A 15,096-nucleotide genomic window follows, 5' to 3' on the forward strand; every position below is an offset into this window, starting at 1 on the left:
AGAAGCTGTGGCTGCCCCATCCCTGGAGGGGTTTCAGGGCCAGGTTGGCTGGGGCTTGGAGCAACCTGGTGTGGTGGGAGGTGTCCCTGCCCAGGGCAGGGGGGTTCGGACTAGATGGCCTTTAAGTGTCCCTTCCAACCCAAACTGTTCCATGATTCTCTTCTCTGACTCATCATCTTCTCTTTTAAGGACACTCACTTAAGTGGTCTTATCAAAACCACCTCTTTTCAGTACAGAAATGCAAACAAATGCCATCATTTATACCCTTTACTCCAAAATAATGACAATACCCTAAACCTATGTAACTATGAAAGGAGGACAATAAGTAAAAAATTATGATGTTCGTGTTTTGCTTTCTTCAAAACTGTGTAACGGCCAAAATAACGGACTTTTAAAAGGCTTTAGCAGGTGTTTGTATTGCTAATGCCAGAAGTTTTTCCCACTTCTTCCAATTTGTTCTCACCTCTCATAAATCTGAAGAATGAAAGATTTTTCCATCAGATGATCATAAGATTCTGCCACCACAGAGAATTTTTTTTTTTTTTTTTTTTTAAAAATATAGTGATTTTCACCCTTATTTTGCCAAATACCGAGAATTTGCAAGTGAAATAAGGATTAATGCCACCTACGTAATAGGAAAACCAGACACCAATGAGACTTTTGTGGAACTCCTGAACGACGAAAGGAGAACATCATCTTGATGTTCTTCAGCGTATTTGTCCAAAAATCCTTCAACCACACTAACGCAAAGATCAACTGCAAATAACTATTCAGGCTAATATATGGCAGTTTAAATAGTCTGAACTTCACCAACATCTTTATCCCGGGATTTTAGGATAGTTTCTTCTTTCTGTTTCAGGATAATTTATGCAGCAGTTTCACAGAAAAGTTTCCAATTCATTTCAAGGAAAGAACTGATTAAGAATTCGGGCAGAACTGCAGAATTTGGCTATTACTCAATCCAAAAAGCTTGCTTTAGATTTGGGTTAGGTTGGTTATTTCGGTCTCTTCTGAAATTGCTATTTGTGATGATATAAAAATAGGGGGATTAGGTAGGAGTGATATTCTTAAACTAAAATATAATTCATCTGAGGGAGGGTATGACTAATATTTAGAAAATGTATTTATAGGCCTTTGGCTCCATACTGGAGTGGAGACAGGCATACCCAAGAATAACCTGATATTGAAAATATCACTTCTACGCTTGAGCCATCAACTCAGAGTAATCAAAAAGAAGGTAATTTAGTGCAAAACAAGGCGTTTTCCTTTTTAGTTGCCGTTTCAATTGCTGGAATCCACATACCGTACAAACCCATTAAAATATAACATGGGGTTTACCATATCCTACCTTCAGTAAACATCCTAGAGAAGTGTTTTCTTGTATAAACCTCTTCTTAGAGGTTTGTTAAAGGCGCCAACAAAAGGATCTAAAAATTCACGCACAAACCCCAAGTTGTTTAGACTATTAAATATACACATTTATAAGACACATAAAACTGGAAGAAAATCCAGGCAAAAAGAAGACGGAAGAGATCTAGGCAATGCTTGGGGTGAAAAGTAGGTGGCTTCTGAGTTTTGAAGAAACGTCATGACAAAATAAACTAACTTAGCTCCCCCCCGTCCCTGCCCCGACTATTCGACGCATACGGATATATTTCCATTAGGAGTCCTCGATGTACTTTGCTAAACATTTCCCATTTGGCCAACGGTGCGTTCAATTCTACAGCTAAAGAAGTAAGACGCGTTTTGTACCTTCACAGCAGTTAGGGCGAAGCAGTATTTTACAGACTACCCGCTAAACAACGTTAATTACATCCCACTAACTCTATTACGGCCGACCGGTTTATTTGGAAGTGGGTTTAATTTCATTTCTGCATCATTACTAGAGTCATCAGACGATCGCAGGGAAGACTTCCTATTTCTTCACGATTGCGCGCGTTTATAGGAAAACACTTATGTCTGGTGGCGGAGCTCTGCATTGAACCAGTTCTTTAGATAATTAAAAAAAAAATTAGATAGAGCTGCAGCATATCTAATGTGATATTAGATATGTGAGCAGCGAACAGATTATATGGCCCCAAAGCACCACAACTTCTATTTACAGTTCAAATACTCTTCACACTGAGAGTAAACGAAATACTTGTTCGCTACGTGCTGGATACACTAAAAATATTCACTTTTTTGCACGTCGCCCTTCGTCAAAGTATGTCTCCACCACAAGATCCCATAACCTTACCCGAAATACCGAATTATTACATGAAAAAACTCTAGTTGTTGCCATGACAGGGACAGAACGGGATTGATATGACAATGTACTGGTGGACAAATATCACGGACAAAATATTTTAATCTACGGCTGTTAATATTACTTATTTCTAGAACGTTCATTTTGCTTTAACTGTTGAGCGAGGCCATGGTTAACGACAGATAGTGAAAATAAGGCTGACTTCAGACTGGGACCATTATCTTTCATCCGCTGTAACGCAACCGAATCTAGAAAATCGGTAAGATTCTAGATTTGTTTCATTAGCTTCAAAAGACAGCTACCGCTGCAGTTCGCAGACCTTATTTTAACCTGCTCTTTAGCGATCCCAAACTTCTAAGATAAATATGGAGTCCTCACTTATAAAAGACAATTTCTTCCTGGGGAATAAATGAAATAGGGGAAACTTTTAACATCTACCCATGTACAAGGGGCGGATTAAGTTGGCTCTCCGTTGGAGAAACTAAAATAATGACTGTTTACGAAGAACTCGCAGCTTTGAATATCATCAACTCTAATACCAAGATACAAGTTACCAAAAAAAAAAAAAATAAAAAAAAAATCCTTTTTTTGTTGAAACCACTTTTGTAATACTGCTTTTTAATAACCCTCATAATGGCCGAATTAGAAGGACCCCAACTGAAGTCATTCATCCCACATAAAACAAACATTGCTTTTTCTTCTTAGCTTTGTTTTACAAGCTACATTATTTCCAGATGACGCTTGAGGGGCCTCGGAGTTTCAAGAATTAGATGCTTAAACGGACAGCTGCTTTCTATTTACCATAGAAATCAAGGATAAATCAAAGAAGCAGCTAAATATTGGACTTCATTTCGCCCATTACGGAGCGCAAACCGAGAAGGAAAAAAAGGAATCGAGAAATCTCATCGCCCAAATGCAAAGCTGAATTCTCATTATTAAGCCGAGAGGGGAAAAACTCATTGACGTTCGCAGAATTCCAAGCCTCCGTGTAACGCTAGCTCCGCACAGCAGGTAGATTTAACTGGGTTGGGAAGGAGCCAGGAAAAGTCAGCTCTGACTGGGAACTCTCCCAGTACCACCAGGCTTTGCTACTGCAAACGTTTTATACGTCTATTATATAAAAAAATGTATATACTTTGCATATATTTATATTTTTAATATAAAAACATATACTTTGTATATATATTTATATAAAAATATAGAATATATTACATATAAATATATAACTTATTACATATAAATATATAAACATATCAATATAATATAAAAAACAGAATATATAACAGAAATATATATTATAACATATATTTAATATATATACACATATATTTTTCAATATATATGTATACACATAGCTCACTGCATTCGTATTCTTCACGTTTTTCCCTTTGGATTGCCAACATGCATTTATTTCTATACCCAAACTAACACACAAGCCGCAGATTTTTGCCCAGGGATGGCTTTTAATCTATTCACAGGAGCACATTTGTAAATATAATAGTCTGAAACTAAACTCTATTTTGTTCTATCACTCACAAAATTCCTCCACCGTCCAAGCGCTGGGTGAGTGACAGCCTTACATATGAAATAACTGAAGATGCTGGCACTAAGTAGGGGTTGTTTTTTTTTTTAGAATTTTTCCTAACACGTTTAAGCGTCGGCTGGAGAGAACAATGCGATTTTTTTATAGGCAAAATTTAGAAGGTAAAAAAAAAAAAAAAAAGAGTTAAAGTGAAGCGACTTTTTAAATTTTTCCTATGTGGCTAGTAATCATCTTACCTACGCTATTTTCTGTTGATATTATTCCATTAAAGCAAGCGAAGGCTGTCGGTAAAATCCCTACGGATGGGAAGAGAAGAAACTCCCGCAGACAGCAGCGTGGGGCGACCCTGACCCGGGGTGTTGAGACATTCACCAAATGTGCTCCAAGGGGTTTTCTTTGAACTCCTCCGACTTCACGCCCACCACCAGTCAACACGAGTTTGGGCTCCCACTGCCATAAAATCCCTCGTCCCTGGGTTGCATTAGGTGATGCTGAAATAAATTTAGAAACCGAATCAAAAGCTACGTACCCAAACGCAGACCCAAGGGACGATGCACGCCAAACTATTTGAATCTAAAACTAGTCCTACATTTGATTTTTATTTTCCTCAATTTTTGCATTAAGCAATTTTTTTTTTTTTTTTTCTTACGTCAGCGAGAGAATTCTGAACCTCTTGACACAAGCTTGCCAAAATTCAAAATTTACTTTCTTCTTCAGGCTGGAGAGGCGGGCCCGTGCCAACCTCATGAAGTTCAACAAGGCCAAGTGCAGGGTCCTGCGCCTGGGTCCGGGCAATCCCAGGCACAAATCCAGGCTGGGTGGAGAATGGATGGAGAGCAGCCCTGAGGAGAAGGACTTGGGGGTGTTGGTGGATGAGAAGCTCAACACGACCCAGCAATGTGCGCTGGCAGCCCAGAAACCCCCCGCAGCCTGGGCTGCATCCCCAGCAGCGTGGGCAGCAGGGCGAGGGGGGGATTCTGCCCCTCTGCTCCGCTCGGGGGAGACCCCCCTGCAGCGCTGCCTCCAGCTCTGGGGCACCAACAGCAGAAGGACACGGAGCTGTTGGAGGGGGGCCAGAGGAGGCCCCGGAGATGCTGGGAGGGCTGGAGCCCCTCTGCTGGGAGGACAGGCTGAGAGAGCTGGGGGGGTTCAGCCTGGAGAAGAGAAGGCTCCGCGGAGACCTTCCAGCCCCTTCCAGTCCCTCAAGGGGCTCCAGGAAAGCTGGGGAGGGACTCTGGAGCAGGGAGGGGAGCCATGGGACGAGGGGGAATGGCTTCTAACTGAAAGGGAGGAGATTTAGATGAGATATTGGGAAGAAATTCTTTGCTGTGAGGGTGGTGAGCCCCTGGCCCAGGTTGCCCAGAGAAGCTGTGGCTGCCCCATCCCTGGAGGGGTTCAAGGCCAGGTTGCCCGGGGCTTGGAGCAACCTGGTGTGGTGGGAGGTGTCCCTGCCCAGGGCAGGGGAGTGGGACTGGATGATCTTTAAGGTCTTTTCCAACCTAAACTGTTTTCTACGATTCTATGATTCTCCATCCTCTCCCTTCCTAGAAATATTTAAGGAGAATCCCTTGTTACCAGCTGCAGCGTAAGAAGTGTTGAAGTGCTTGAAAATTGCAGACAACGCAATGAAATCCTTAAAAAGCAACCATTTGGGTAGACAGTAGCTCCACCAACAGCTCTGATGTGCTGCTTTCCAAGGGAAGTTAGCATGCCTCCGGTTACGCTGCTAAATATCTCTGATTTAACAAATTACATCAGGCCGTAATAAAATTACAAAGAATATCACTGATATGTTTACTGAAGTAATTCGTCTTGATCTGAACCGGAAGAAGCAAAATTCCCAATTATTCTATTACCAGTTTTCTGCTTTGTTCAAGATTTTGGAAACCGCGTTTTCATTGCACGCGAAAAAGCAACAAAAAGCCTAACCGGATTCTTCCCATTTCGTCAAACCTGGAGATCCTCGTGGACAAGGACAACTTAACCGAGGTGTGGGATTTCAAAACAGGTCATTGCTACTACAAAAATAATGCTTAATACTAAAGCGTGATAAACAATTAGTAAATTAAGTACCCTAAGAACCGGTGTGACCAAGGATCCTGTCTCCAAGGTGATGGTTTGATGACAGGGGGTTCTTCTCCCCGCTGGCTTCTCCATCCTCCTCCCAGATCCCATCGTACTGACAACAATTTATCGAGAAAGGACCAGGAAACTGGTCTAGCCTTAATAAGCAGGACAATTTGCTCTTTGTTTGGTGGGGTTTTTTTTTTGTTTTTTTTTTTAAAGCTCAGCAAACCTCCTCAGGAACGCTATAGAAGCCAACGGGGTCGGTTCCTTATCCTAGTTGACAGCAAAAATTCCCGCAGGCTTGTCGGCGCACCAGAGACCCGATGGTAGCAGCAGATACTCACAAAAAGACCACAAAAAAGGAGAATCCCAAGATATTCTTTAGCACCATCAATAATCAACAGCTTAGGGACTTCAGATTAGGTCAAAAACTTGGGGTTTCACAGGAACGGAAGCAAAGTACGGGAGAAACACTACCACTGCTCGAGCACTCGGGATTTAAGAGATCTCCATCCCATCTCCGTTTGCTCCCTTTGTGTGTCTGCGGTACAGCATGGGATGTAACGTCACGTCCACCACAGGATGCTCACGACGGACAGGGTTTGATTCAAGATCACTGATGCTGCCTTTTTTTTTCCCCTTCCATATCCTTCCTCGTCCGAAGAAGGAATGCCCGGTATTTACCATAATTTGTTTTTCGAAGTCTAGTACTCAGAAATGAGCAGAAAGGCACGGAAAGGAAGGTAAGACCGTAAGCAACACCCACAATAATTTGCTGTATGATTTAACCCTTGCGACGCAGGTACCACGAAAACTCACTTTTGGATTACACACCACCATGAGAAAAAAAAAATCATTTGTAAGTTAAATGAATGAAATACATTTTAAAATAACTAAAATAATGAGAAATACGTTTTGAAAGCATATGTTTGACTGATCTGAACGAAACCTATGAAGACAATAGCCTACTAAGCAATCCTCCTCCTCTCTAGACATAAGCCTGGGCAGAACAGGCAACCTTGGTACTATCCCTCGCTTTACCTCCGTGCTGGGATACGGCAGTAGAATGAGCTTCAGGACATCGGAAGCTTAAAGTTATCCCAGTTCCCAGATTTTTCCCTATGCTTACAGACAACACACACATGGGCTTTCAGAAGCAGAATATGCTGAAGTAAATGAAATCTGGTCTCGACTTTCATTTAGTCAAGTGCCTATGCCTCAAATTGAGCTGGAACACGAGCAATTTGGAGATTAAAAAAAAAAAAAAAAAAAAAAGCAGCCATGTATAAAAGTATACGTTCTTTCAAAATACCGGCAATGAACTTCAGGGATTTTACTCTCCCTTCCAGCAATCTTTCCAACCGCTGTCCTTCTCCCCTCCCTACGTCACACCGACAATAAAAGGGAAGAAATTCAGTGAAGCAACTAAATCTCCGGGCTGCACGCCGCAGCGCTTCCCCAGCTGCGTTTCGCAGGTGGCTCCTTCTCTTAGGAGATAACTACGTACGGAGAGCACCTCGGGTCCTTCCTTAGCTACAGTATAGATCACATCCACGAAGTTAAAAAGAAGTCCAAAAATCTATAAAAACATTTTCAAGCACCAGATTCTTACGCACCTCAAAATATATACACATATAGATCTGAGGATGAAATTCTTTGCTGTGAGGGTGGTGAGCCCCTGGCCCAGGTTGCCCAGAGAAGCTGTGGCTGCCCCATCCCTGGAGGGGTTCAAGGCCAGGTTGGCCGGGGCTTGGAGCTACCTGGGCTGGTGGGAGGTGTCCCTGCCCAGGGCAGGGGGTTGGAACTAGATGATCTTGAAGGTCCTTTCCAACCCAAACCATTCTATGAGTCTATATATCCGCACATATAATGCCTACGTGTGTGTGCACATATATATATATATTTATTTATACGGGCTCTTTTACAAACACATGTGTGTATCTCGCCGTTTTCTTTCCTCTGAACAGTGAGGATGGTAATTTGCTTGTCTAGGAAAGAAAATGCAAGGGTCTCTTTTCATAAACTCAATATTCTGACAACAGGCCACATAGAACCGCAGTCCCTGCTTTAGGGGTAGAAGTCAGTGTTAAAAATGTCAGCCCTGTTCTCCAGACACCTGAAGATGCTTGACAGTTATTTAATAAAGACCCCACGATGCCGCAGAGGTTAGATTCAAAATACAGCCTTTGACAGCAACTCCAGCTTATGGAGCCCCTGTGCCCATAAACCCTGTCGCAAGCTCTCACTTCATCCCCTCTGGGCTGGGATACTTCATGTTATGCAGAACCAGCTCATGGTATAGTATGGAATGGCAGAATGGTTAGAGTTGGAAGGGACCTTAAATATCATCCAGTGCCACCCCCCTGCCCTGGGCAGGGACACCTCCCACCAGCCCAGGTTGCTCCAAGCCCCGGCCAACCTGGCCTTGAACCCCTCCAGGGATGGGGCAGCCACAGCTTCTCTGGGCAACCTGGGCCAGGGGCTCACCACCCTCACAACAAAGAATTCCTTCCTCAGATCTCATCTCAATCTCCCCTCTTCCAGTTTAAAACCGTTCCCCCTCATCCTGTGGCTCTCCTCCCTGGTCCAGAGTCCCTCCCCAGCTTTCCTGGAGCCCCTTGAGGGAGTGGAAGAGGCTCCAAGGTCTCCCCGAAGCCTTCTCTTCTCCAGGCTGAGAGATATGGTATGATGTATCTCTGGTATGAAAAGCTTTCACGTCCACCAAAGCAGCCTCCCTCTGTCCTGAAAGCCAACTGAAGCCCCCCAGCTCTCCAGGAGAGCTCAATAAAGAACCAGGAGACCACAGGAGGAATTTGAACATGTAGCAGGGTAATTGCTTAAGCCGCAACCAGGCATGACACCGGGGTTAGACATCTCTGAGAAACACAGCCCCAACAGTATCGTCACTCACAACACTCAGAAATGCTCAATGCATCCAAAATACTGCAGTCCTCACAACCGTGGAAGCCCCTACACCATGAGCCCCTACTCCTCGAGACGTGAACCCACGGGAAAGGGCCACCAAATCCTCTCCAAGGTGTCTGAAGTCTCGGGGCCTTCCAGTTGTTCGGGCCCACGGAGAGGAAAAAGCTTTATCCAGCTTGTGTATCACCTTACCAGGCAAACAGAAGTGGGATCTCCTGCTCTTTAACCACAAACTTAACTTGAGGAGGTTCTTGAAGTGTTTCAAGCTCCAAAAATCGAAAGGTTAGATGGCAACTTCTGGGAGAGAAATCGGAAGCCCGAAAACCACAGGCGTCATAAGGAGCTTCGCATGAATTAGGCCACGGTGAGAGAGCAGGAATACACAGGGAAAACCTGCAAGGGATCCACTCGCTCTATAAACCCGCGTATTTCTGAGGAACGAAGTGCCTCTAGTTCGTACGGTACGTGTCAGGAATAACAACTGAAAGACGCAGTTAAATTAAATCTCAAGTCATTAAACTATTACATCAAATTATCTTTTTAGGTACTTTTATACTTAACGTTAGAGTAATATGATCGTAAAGTCTCAGACAGGCATGTCCTGGAACACGTATTAACACTGAAAATTAAACAGTTGTCATATTTTCATCCTCAAAAATCCAGAGCAACTGATAAATCAACGTGTTGGGTTTTTTTTTTGGTTTTTTTTTTTTGTTTTTTTTTAACACAGCATTGCAGTTAAGAGTTCAAATGAGTGCAAACCAAAGATACTTCAGCAGTACAAAGATATTATTCACGTCCGTGGAAGACGTCTCCTTCTTGTACCCAAACTAGAGACTTTCCAACAAGCCGTGCAATTAAATTTTAAAACTGTTGCCTATTTGTGGGTATTGGCTCAGTAAACCGAAGAGGACTGTATGTATTCGTGTCTTCAGAACACACCAGTTTGCCCCACGACTGCAAAGGCTCACCGGGAATTGTTTTCTAGCATTTTTAGGGAATTATTTTCAATCATTTGTAGGCATTTTAATGTATCGTGGATGCCAAAGCCCCGTTCTTAAAAGTAATGGGTTTTTTTTAACCGTGTGATTTGAATATCCTGGAACACAAACGGCTCGAGAATTGCAAGCCGACAGGGTACAGTAAGTCTCTTGGCTACGAATAGCTGCGGTTTTGTTTTGCCGTTTGTAAGTGCGATTTCATTTAAAAAAAAAAAAAAAAAGAAGACGTTTCAGACATGACATCATTCCTACAGGTTCCTGTATTTTGGTGGCGGCGGTTACTCAGCCGTCACGCGTTGCGATAAATCTTCGCGGATTTAGGGATGCACCACTTCTGTTCTGAAGCGCCTACTGAAAACGTTTCGGTTCGATACTCACGTAATCAGGAAGCGGAGAGTCATTTGAACCGAGGGAACCTCTTAAGGACTGGGTGGCTTGTTCCAACACTTTGTTGTGTTTTTTCGACAGCAAAGAAAATAAACTGGAGGGGGGGAAAAGGAAGAAAAAAAAAAATAATTAAAATAATTTCTCAATAATGTTCTGAAATATCCGGTCAGAAGAGAGGTTTTAGTACATACACAAACTCGAGTAAGGGAAATTTTAAAAATGCAACGGGCAATAATTATAGAACTTCTTTATTTATTTAACATCTGGGCTAAGCAACAGCGGAATTTGAATTAGAAATACTCTATAGGATAAATGCCGTGAAGAAAGTCATGTGTTCCCGGTTAAGTTCTTACAAGTCAAACTACAATGGAAGCAATGGCATACATGCAATTTTGGTTCATAATCAGTATGCGTTCACTAAAATGCCATTTCAAAGTGCAGCACCTCATGCGATATATTGCAATATATCGCAATATATCCTTAAGCATCTGGTGTATCATTCATTTCAAGAGCCTATTTGCATAGTATCGGAAGAATCCAAGTATGCGACAGAAGCTTTGGGGATTTGGAGGCCGAGTTTTTGCATTTTAATATTATATGTTTTTTTTCAGATTTATTTTAGCTTAAGACAAGGCATAGAGCATTATCCCAGCTTTATATAAAACCTGTGAAATCAGAGGTCCATATACATACAGGGAAATAAACATTTTTTTCATTCATTCTGAAAAAAAGTGTGGCAAGGACACTCAGAGAGGCAGGTATAATCTGATACATAAGGAGAACGTAACTTGACTGCAATGGTGGAAGGAGGGATGAGAAGTCAGCAGAAGCAGTGGGCAAAGGCCACCAGCTACTGCTCAGCAGCTTCAAGGAGTCTCATAATTCGGTAAAGCTGCCAGATACCTCAAACACGGCTTTCAATTCCCAGATAATCCATTTTTCCCCCCTCCCCATCTTGGTATAGGTCACGTGTTTTAAGGATTTCTGTACTTAAAAACATTTTTTCTGGCTTTTTTTCAGAGCACTACAGGACTCCTATCAGGCTTTCCTAGGTTGACTGCGTTGGTCCTTAGAAGGTAAAAAGGATGCTTTGACAAATAAACACTAACAAAACCACCAATGCCCAAGCACGCTGCTCTTGGAGTTGGTTTCTCTTGCTCTTGGGACAAAAAGCAGCGTCAGACTCCTGCTTTATCAGATTCAGTCACAAAATCATAGAATAGTTTGGGTTGGAAGGGACTTTCAAGATCATCTAGTTCCAAGGGACACCTTCCACCAGCCCAGGTTGCTCCAAGCCCCGGCCAACCTGGCCTTGAACCCCTCCAGGGATGGGGCAGCCACAGCTTCTCTGGGCAACCTGGGCCAGGGGCTCACCACCCTCACAACAAAGAATTTCTTCCTCAGATCTAATCCAAATCTCCCCTCTTCCAGTTTAAAACTGTTGCCCCTCGTCCCGTGGCTCCCCTCCCTGATCCAGAGTCCCTCCCCAGGTTTCCTGGAGCCCCTTGAGGGACTGGAAGGGGCTCCAAGGTCTCCGCGGAGCCTTCTCTTCTCCAGCCTGAACCCCCCCAGCTCTCTCAGCCTGTCCTCCCAGCAGAGGGGCTGTTAATTAAAGCCAGTTTAGTAATTAAAAAAATTAAGTGGCAAAATACTACCTCAGTGTTATATTCTACATAGCCTCTATTTCTTAGAGCTGGAGGACAGCTTCAGTGCTCAGAGGCAGGTGCTTGGAAAGCTTCTCTGCCTCAAGGAAGGATGCTCGGCATTTGAAGAAGTCCTCATAAGGGTTTTTTTTTACTTAACGTATATCATTGATATCGTATCCTTCATAGCGTGTAGGAGTCGATTCCTCCGAGTATCATTGTTTATCCCCTCATTGCTAGTCAAGAGGCTCAGGAAAAGGCTTCTCCAACACTTACCACCACCACAAAGAATTAGTTACACGTCTTAAGCCCAAATCTTACCTCTCGAGAGCCAACTCAATCAATTCCACCGCTTCCCAACACCTCTTCAGTCAGATATTTCTGAGAACAGATTAACAGCTTCCTTTTACGGACAACCTTCACCACACGTAAGGTATCTAATGAACGTGCATGAGAGCCCTTGGGTACGTTGTACCATCCTCAAGGTTCAGCCTGAGGAACGGGCTCGAGATGGCACGGCCGAAACCAGGGTTGGTCCCCGGCCACTCAAATCCCAGTCCCACCAGGACACTATTGCTGGGGCGGTGATAATCGCAATTGGGCTGATATGGCAGGAACATCAGATGAGATTACAAGACCTCCATGGTGGTTACAAGAGTTGAAAATATTCAGTGTTTTCAGGGTAAGACAATATATTTGACGTCATGAAAATGGGAATCTTATTTTTTCCTGCGTGCTATCCAACACAGCCTCCAGAAGACGTGTCATTCCTGGGACCAAATGCCAACCTCCCACTAAATTCACAGCTATTAGTCTAAACCACTAGAACATTCCCCGTTGAAAAGCAGCACCGCGCAAATAAGATACACTAGTAAGGCTTCCATCTTTTTCCCCTTCCGTAATCAGTCTGTATTCACGCGCTGAAATTTTTGTTCTAACCAAAATTTGGATTTGCAGCCCGGTCCTTGGCCTGAAACAGCAGCACTCCTTTTTGAATCGCTGATATTTTTGAAGGCTCAGATTTCAGAGATACTGTCATCAGCACCATCTAGTGCTGCGGAGACAGAATAATCGGTTAAAACCAACCTGGTGATGCTTATGGGCGAAAGGGGGAGGGGTGGGGCGGGCGGTGCAGCAAGAACAGGTTAAATCTGGTGACTGTCTGCTTCAGAAGATACAGATAAATTTCCCAGAGAGGAAGAGTTTGGAAGAAAAAGGATCGCCAACAAGTAGATTCTTCTCCCAAATACATAAAGCATTGTGGGTAACAAGGAAATTTCAATACAGAGAAGTGGGATCAGGATGTTGAAAAGTGCATTTGTTCAATACGTGTGAAGAGGAAAATGCACGTACATTGATATTCCGCGTGGAATTGGAAGAGCGAAGAGTAAATGTATTTTCTCTGACAGAAACGTAGAGAACTGGGAAAAAGGAGGAGAAAGGAAAAGGATGGAAGACTATTTCTTCATATCCTATTTTTGCTTCCTTAAATATTTTCTTTTTTGTAATTTTTTTTTTTTAATTAAACGTTAATGTCACTGTATTCGAGTGCTTGTTTATGGCATAAGCAAACCCTTGGTGGCTGATTTCTATTTCCAAAGCAACAGGAACCGCCCTGTACACTCTATTATACGTTGTCTTTGGCACTGGGGCTTCCCCTTGCACAGTTTTGCTTTCCTGCCACATCTCATCACCTTCACACCTGGTCTGGGACACTTCTTTGTGGGACCAGTGCCTAGAACACCAAGATTCAGGTTAAAAAAACCCACCCAGGTTAAAAAAAAAACAAACAAACCACCCCAACCCAATTCTCCTGTTCAGAAATTGGTTATCCTTCTCCAAGAGCCATCCCGTAGAGGAGCATGAGGGCAGGGACACGTAGGCAGGGATTTTTCCATGCTAAGAATACAAACATCTAGAACTGCACCCAGAGCAAACTCAAAGAGCTCCACAGAAACACGACAATTAAACAGAAAAAAATTAAGGCCAGATGCTGTGATTAGCTGAGGAATTTGGAGCTCTGAAGGAAGCAGCGTTGCCTCCCGAAACGGTGTGAAACTTCACCACCAAGTAATTCACTTCTTATTACGCTCCTCTCTCTACCTCTGAAAACCACCTTGATAAATATCAACTTTGGTTTTGAAGTATCAGGACATATTTAATTACAATCCTCGGAAGGCATTTGCATGAAATTTAGCTCATAAAAAATCTTTTAGCGTCAACAAACGTTGCCTTCAAAAGGAGATGCGTGATTTTGTGGCAGTCCTGTCTTCAGCATCTGGAAGGTTTTGGGTTTTATTTGGATTTTTAAGGCATGAATAATGCAATTTAAAAAAGGCAACGATGCTTTACAGCAAGGACCTTCCCCTCCCAACAACAAGGTACATGAGACAAGCACCAATTCATGAAGAGGTGGAAATTAAGACCGTCTCCCAAATTCCCCTCACGTGTCTTAGTCACACTTCTATTTTTTCCCCACTAAAAATCAAGCTGAGATCTAATTGAACGATATTACATATGAAAAATATGTATACGTGTCAACTTGTGCAGCCTGCACAGGTTGACGAGAATACAGAGTCTTCTACCAGAAGACTTTTCCTCTTTCTTCCGTTCTTCTCCATCGACTCTCAGACACGCTAGGGAGATCGACAGCCCTTTGATCTCACCCAATACGGACATTTTATAACAGTAACAAATTACGTTTAGAACAAGGAAAACATCTTGGTACCTCACCCCACCTCTCACTCACAGAAGTACTTGTGGACCACTGTTTAGGAAGCCAAATAATAGGTCGGAAGAAGAGCAAGATGAAATAACAGCCGGCATCTATTATGGATCATCAAACGGCCCCACGGAGGAGCTCAACCAATGAGGAAGACTCAAGGCCGAACGACAATCTCAATTTTTAGGAATTTTAGGAATTAAGAAAGCATTGGTTTCTTAACTCCCTCTACACAGATGAAGTTTTAAGGCTGAACCTCGATCAACAAAGAAACGATTACAGACGAACCAGAAATGGTTGCTTAAATACGCGTGATTTGATTATGTGGTGTTTGCACACACAATAAAATTCAAACCAGTAATAGAGGAACGTTAACGCTTTCGAAAAGCCAACTCCACAAAGCCTGTGGATCCAAAAAAAGAAAAAAAAAAAGAGAAAAAACAAGCCAGTAATGGGAACTCATTTAACAACTTTCTTCTTGGTCAACCAAAAATCAGAAGCCAACAATCACGAAGGAAAAAAAAAAAAAGCTTCTGCAAGTTCCGCAGAAAGTCTGATTTAGA

General features: G+C 42.9%; 1 protein-coding gene across 4 annotated transcripts in view; it reads right to left on the bottom strand.

Moving 5' to 3' along the window:
• Positions 1-15,096, bottom strand: part of DYM (dymeclin) — a 241,013-nt gene that overhangs the window by 63,120 nt on the left and 162,797 nt on the right. For all 4 annotated transcript variants that reach the window (XM_063319472.1, XM_063319471.1, XM_063319469.1 and 1 more), the window contains one exon: positions 10,160-10,262. In XM_063319472.1, the coding sequence (XP_063175542.1) occupies positions 10,160-10,262 (103 nt within the window). The remainder of the gene's footprint in view (positions 1-10,159; positions 10,263-15,096) is intronic.

The sequence above is a fragment of the Chroicocephalus ridibundus genome, chromosome Z (genome assembly GCF_963924245.1).
Source record: "Chroicocephalus ridibundus chromosome Z, bChrRid1.1, whole genome shotgun sequence".
Classification (NCBI taxonomy): Eukaryota; Metazoa; Chordata; class Aves; order Charadriiformes; family Laridae; genus Chroicocephalus; species Chroicocephalus ridibundus.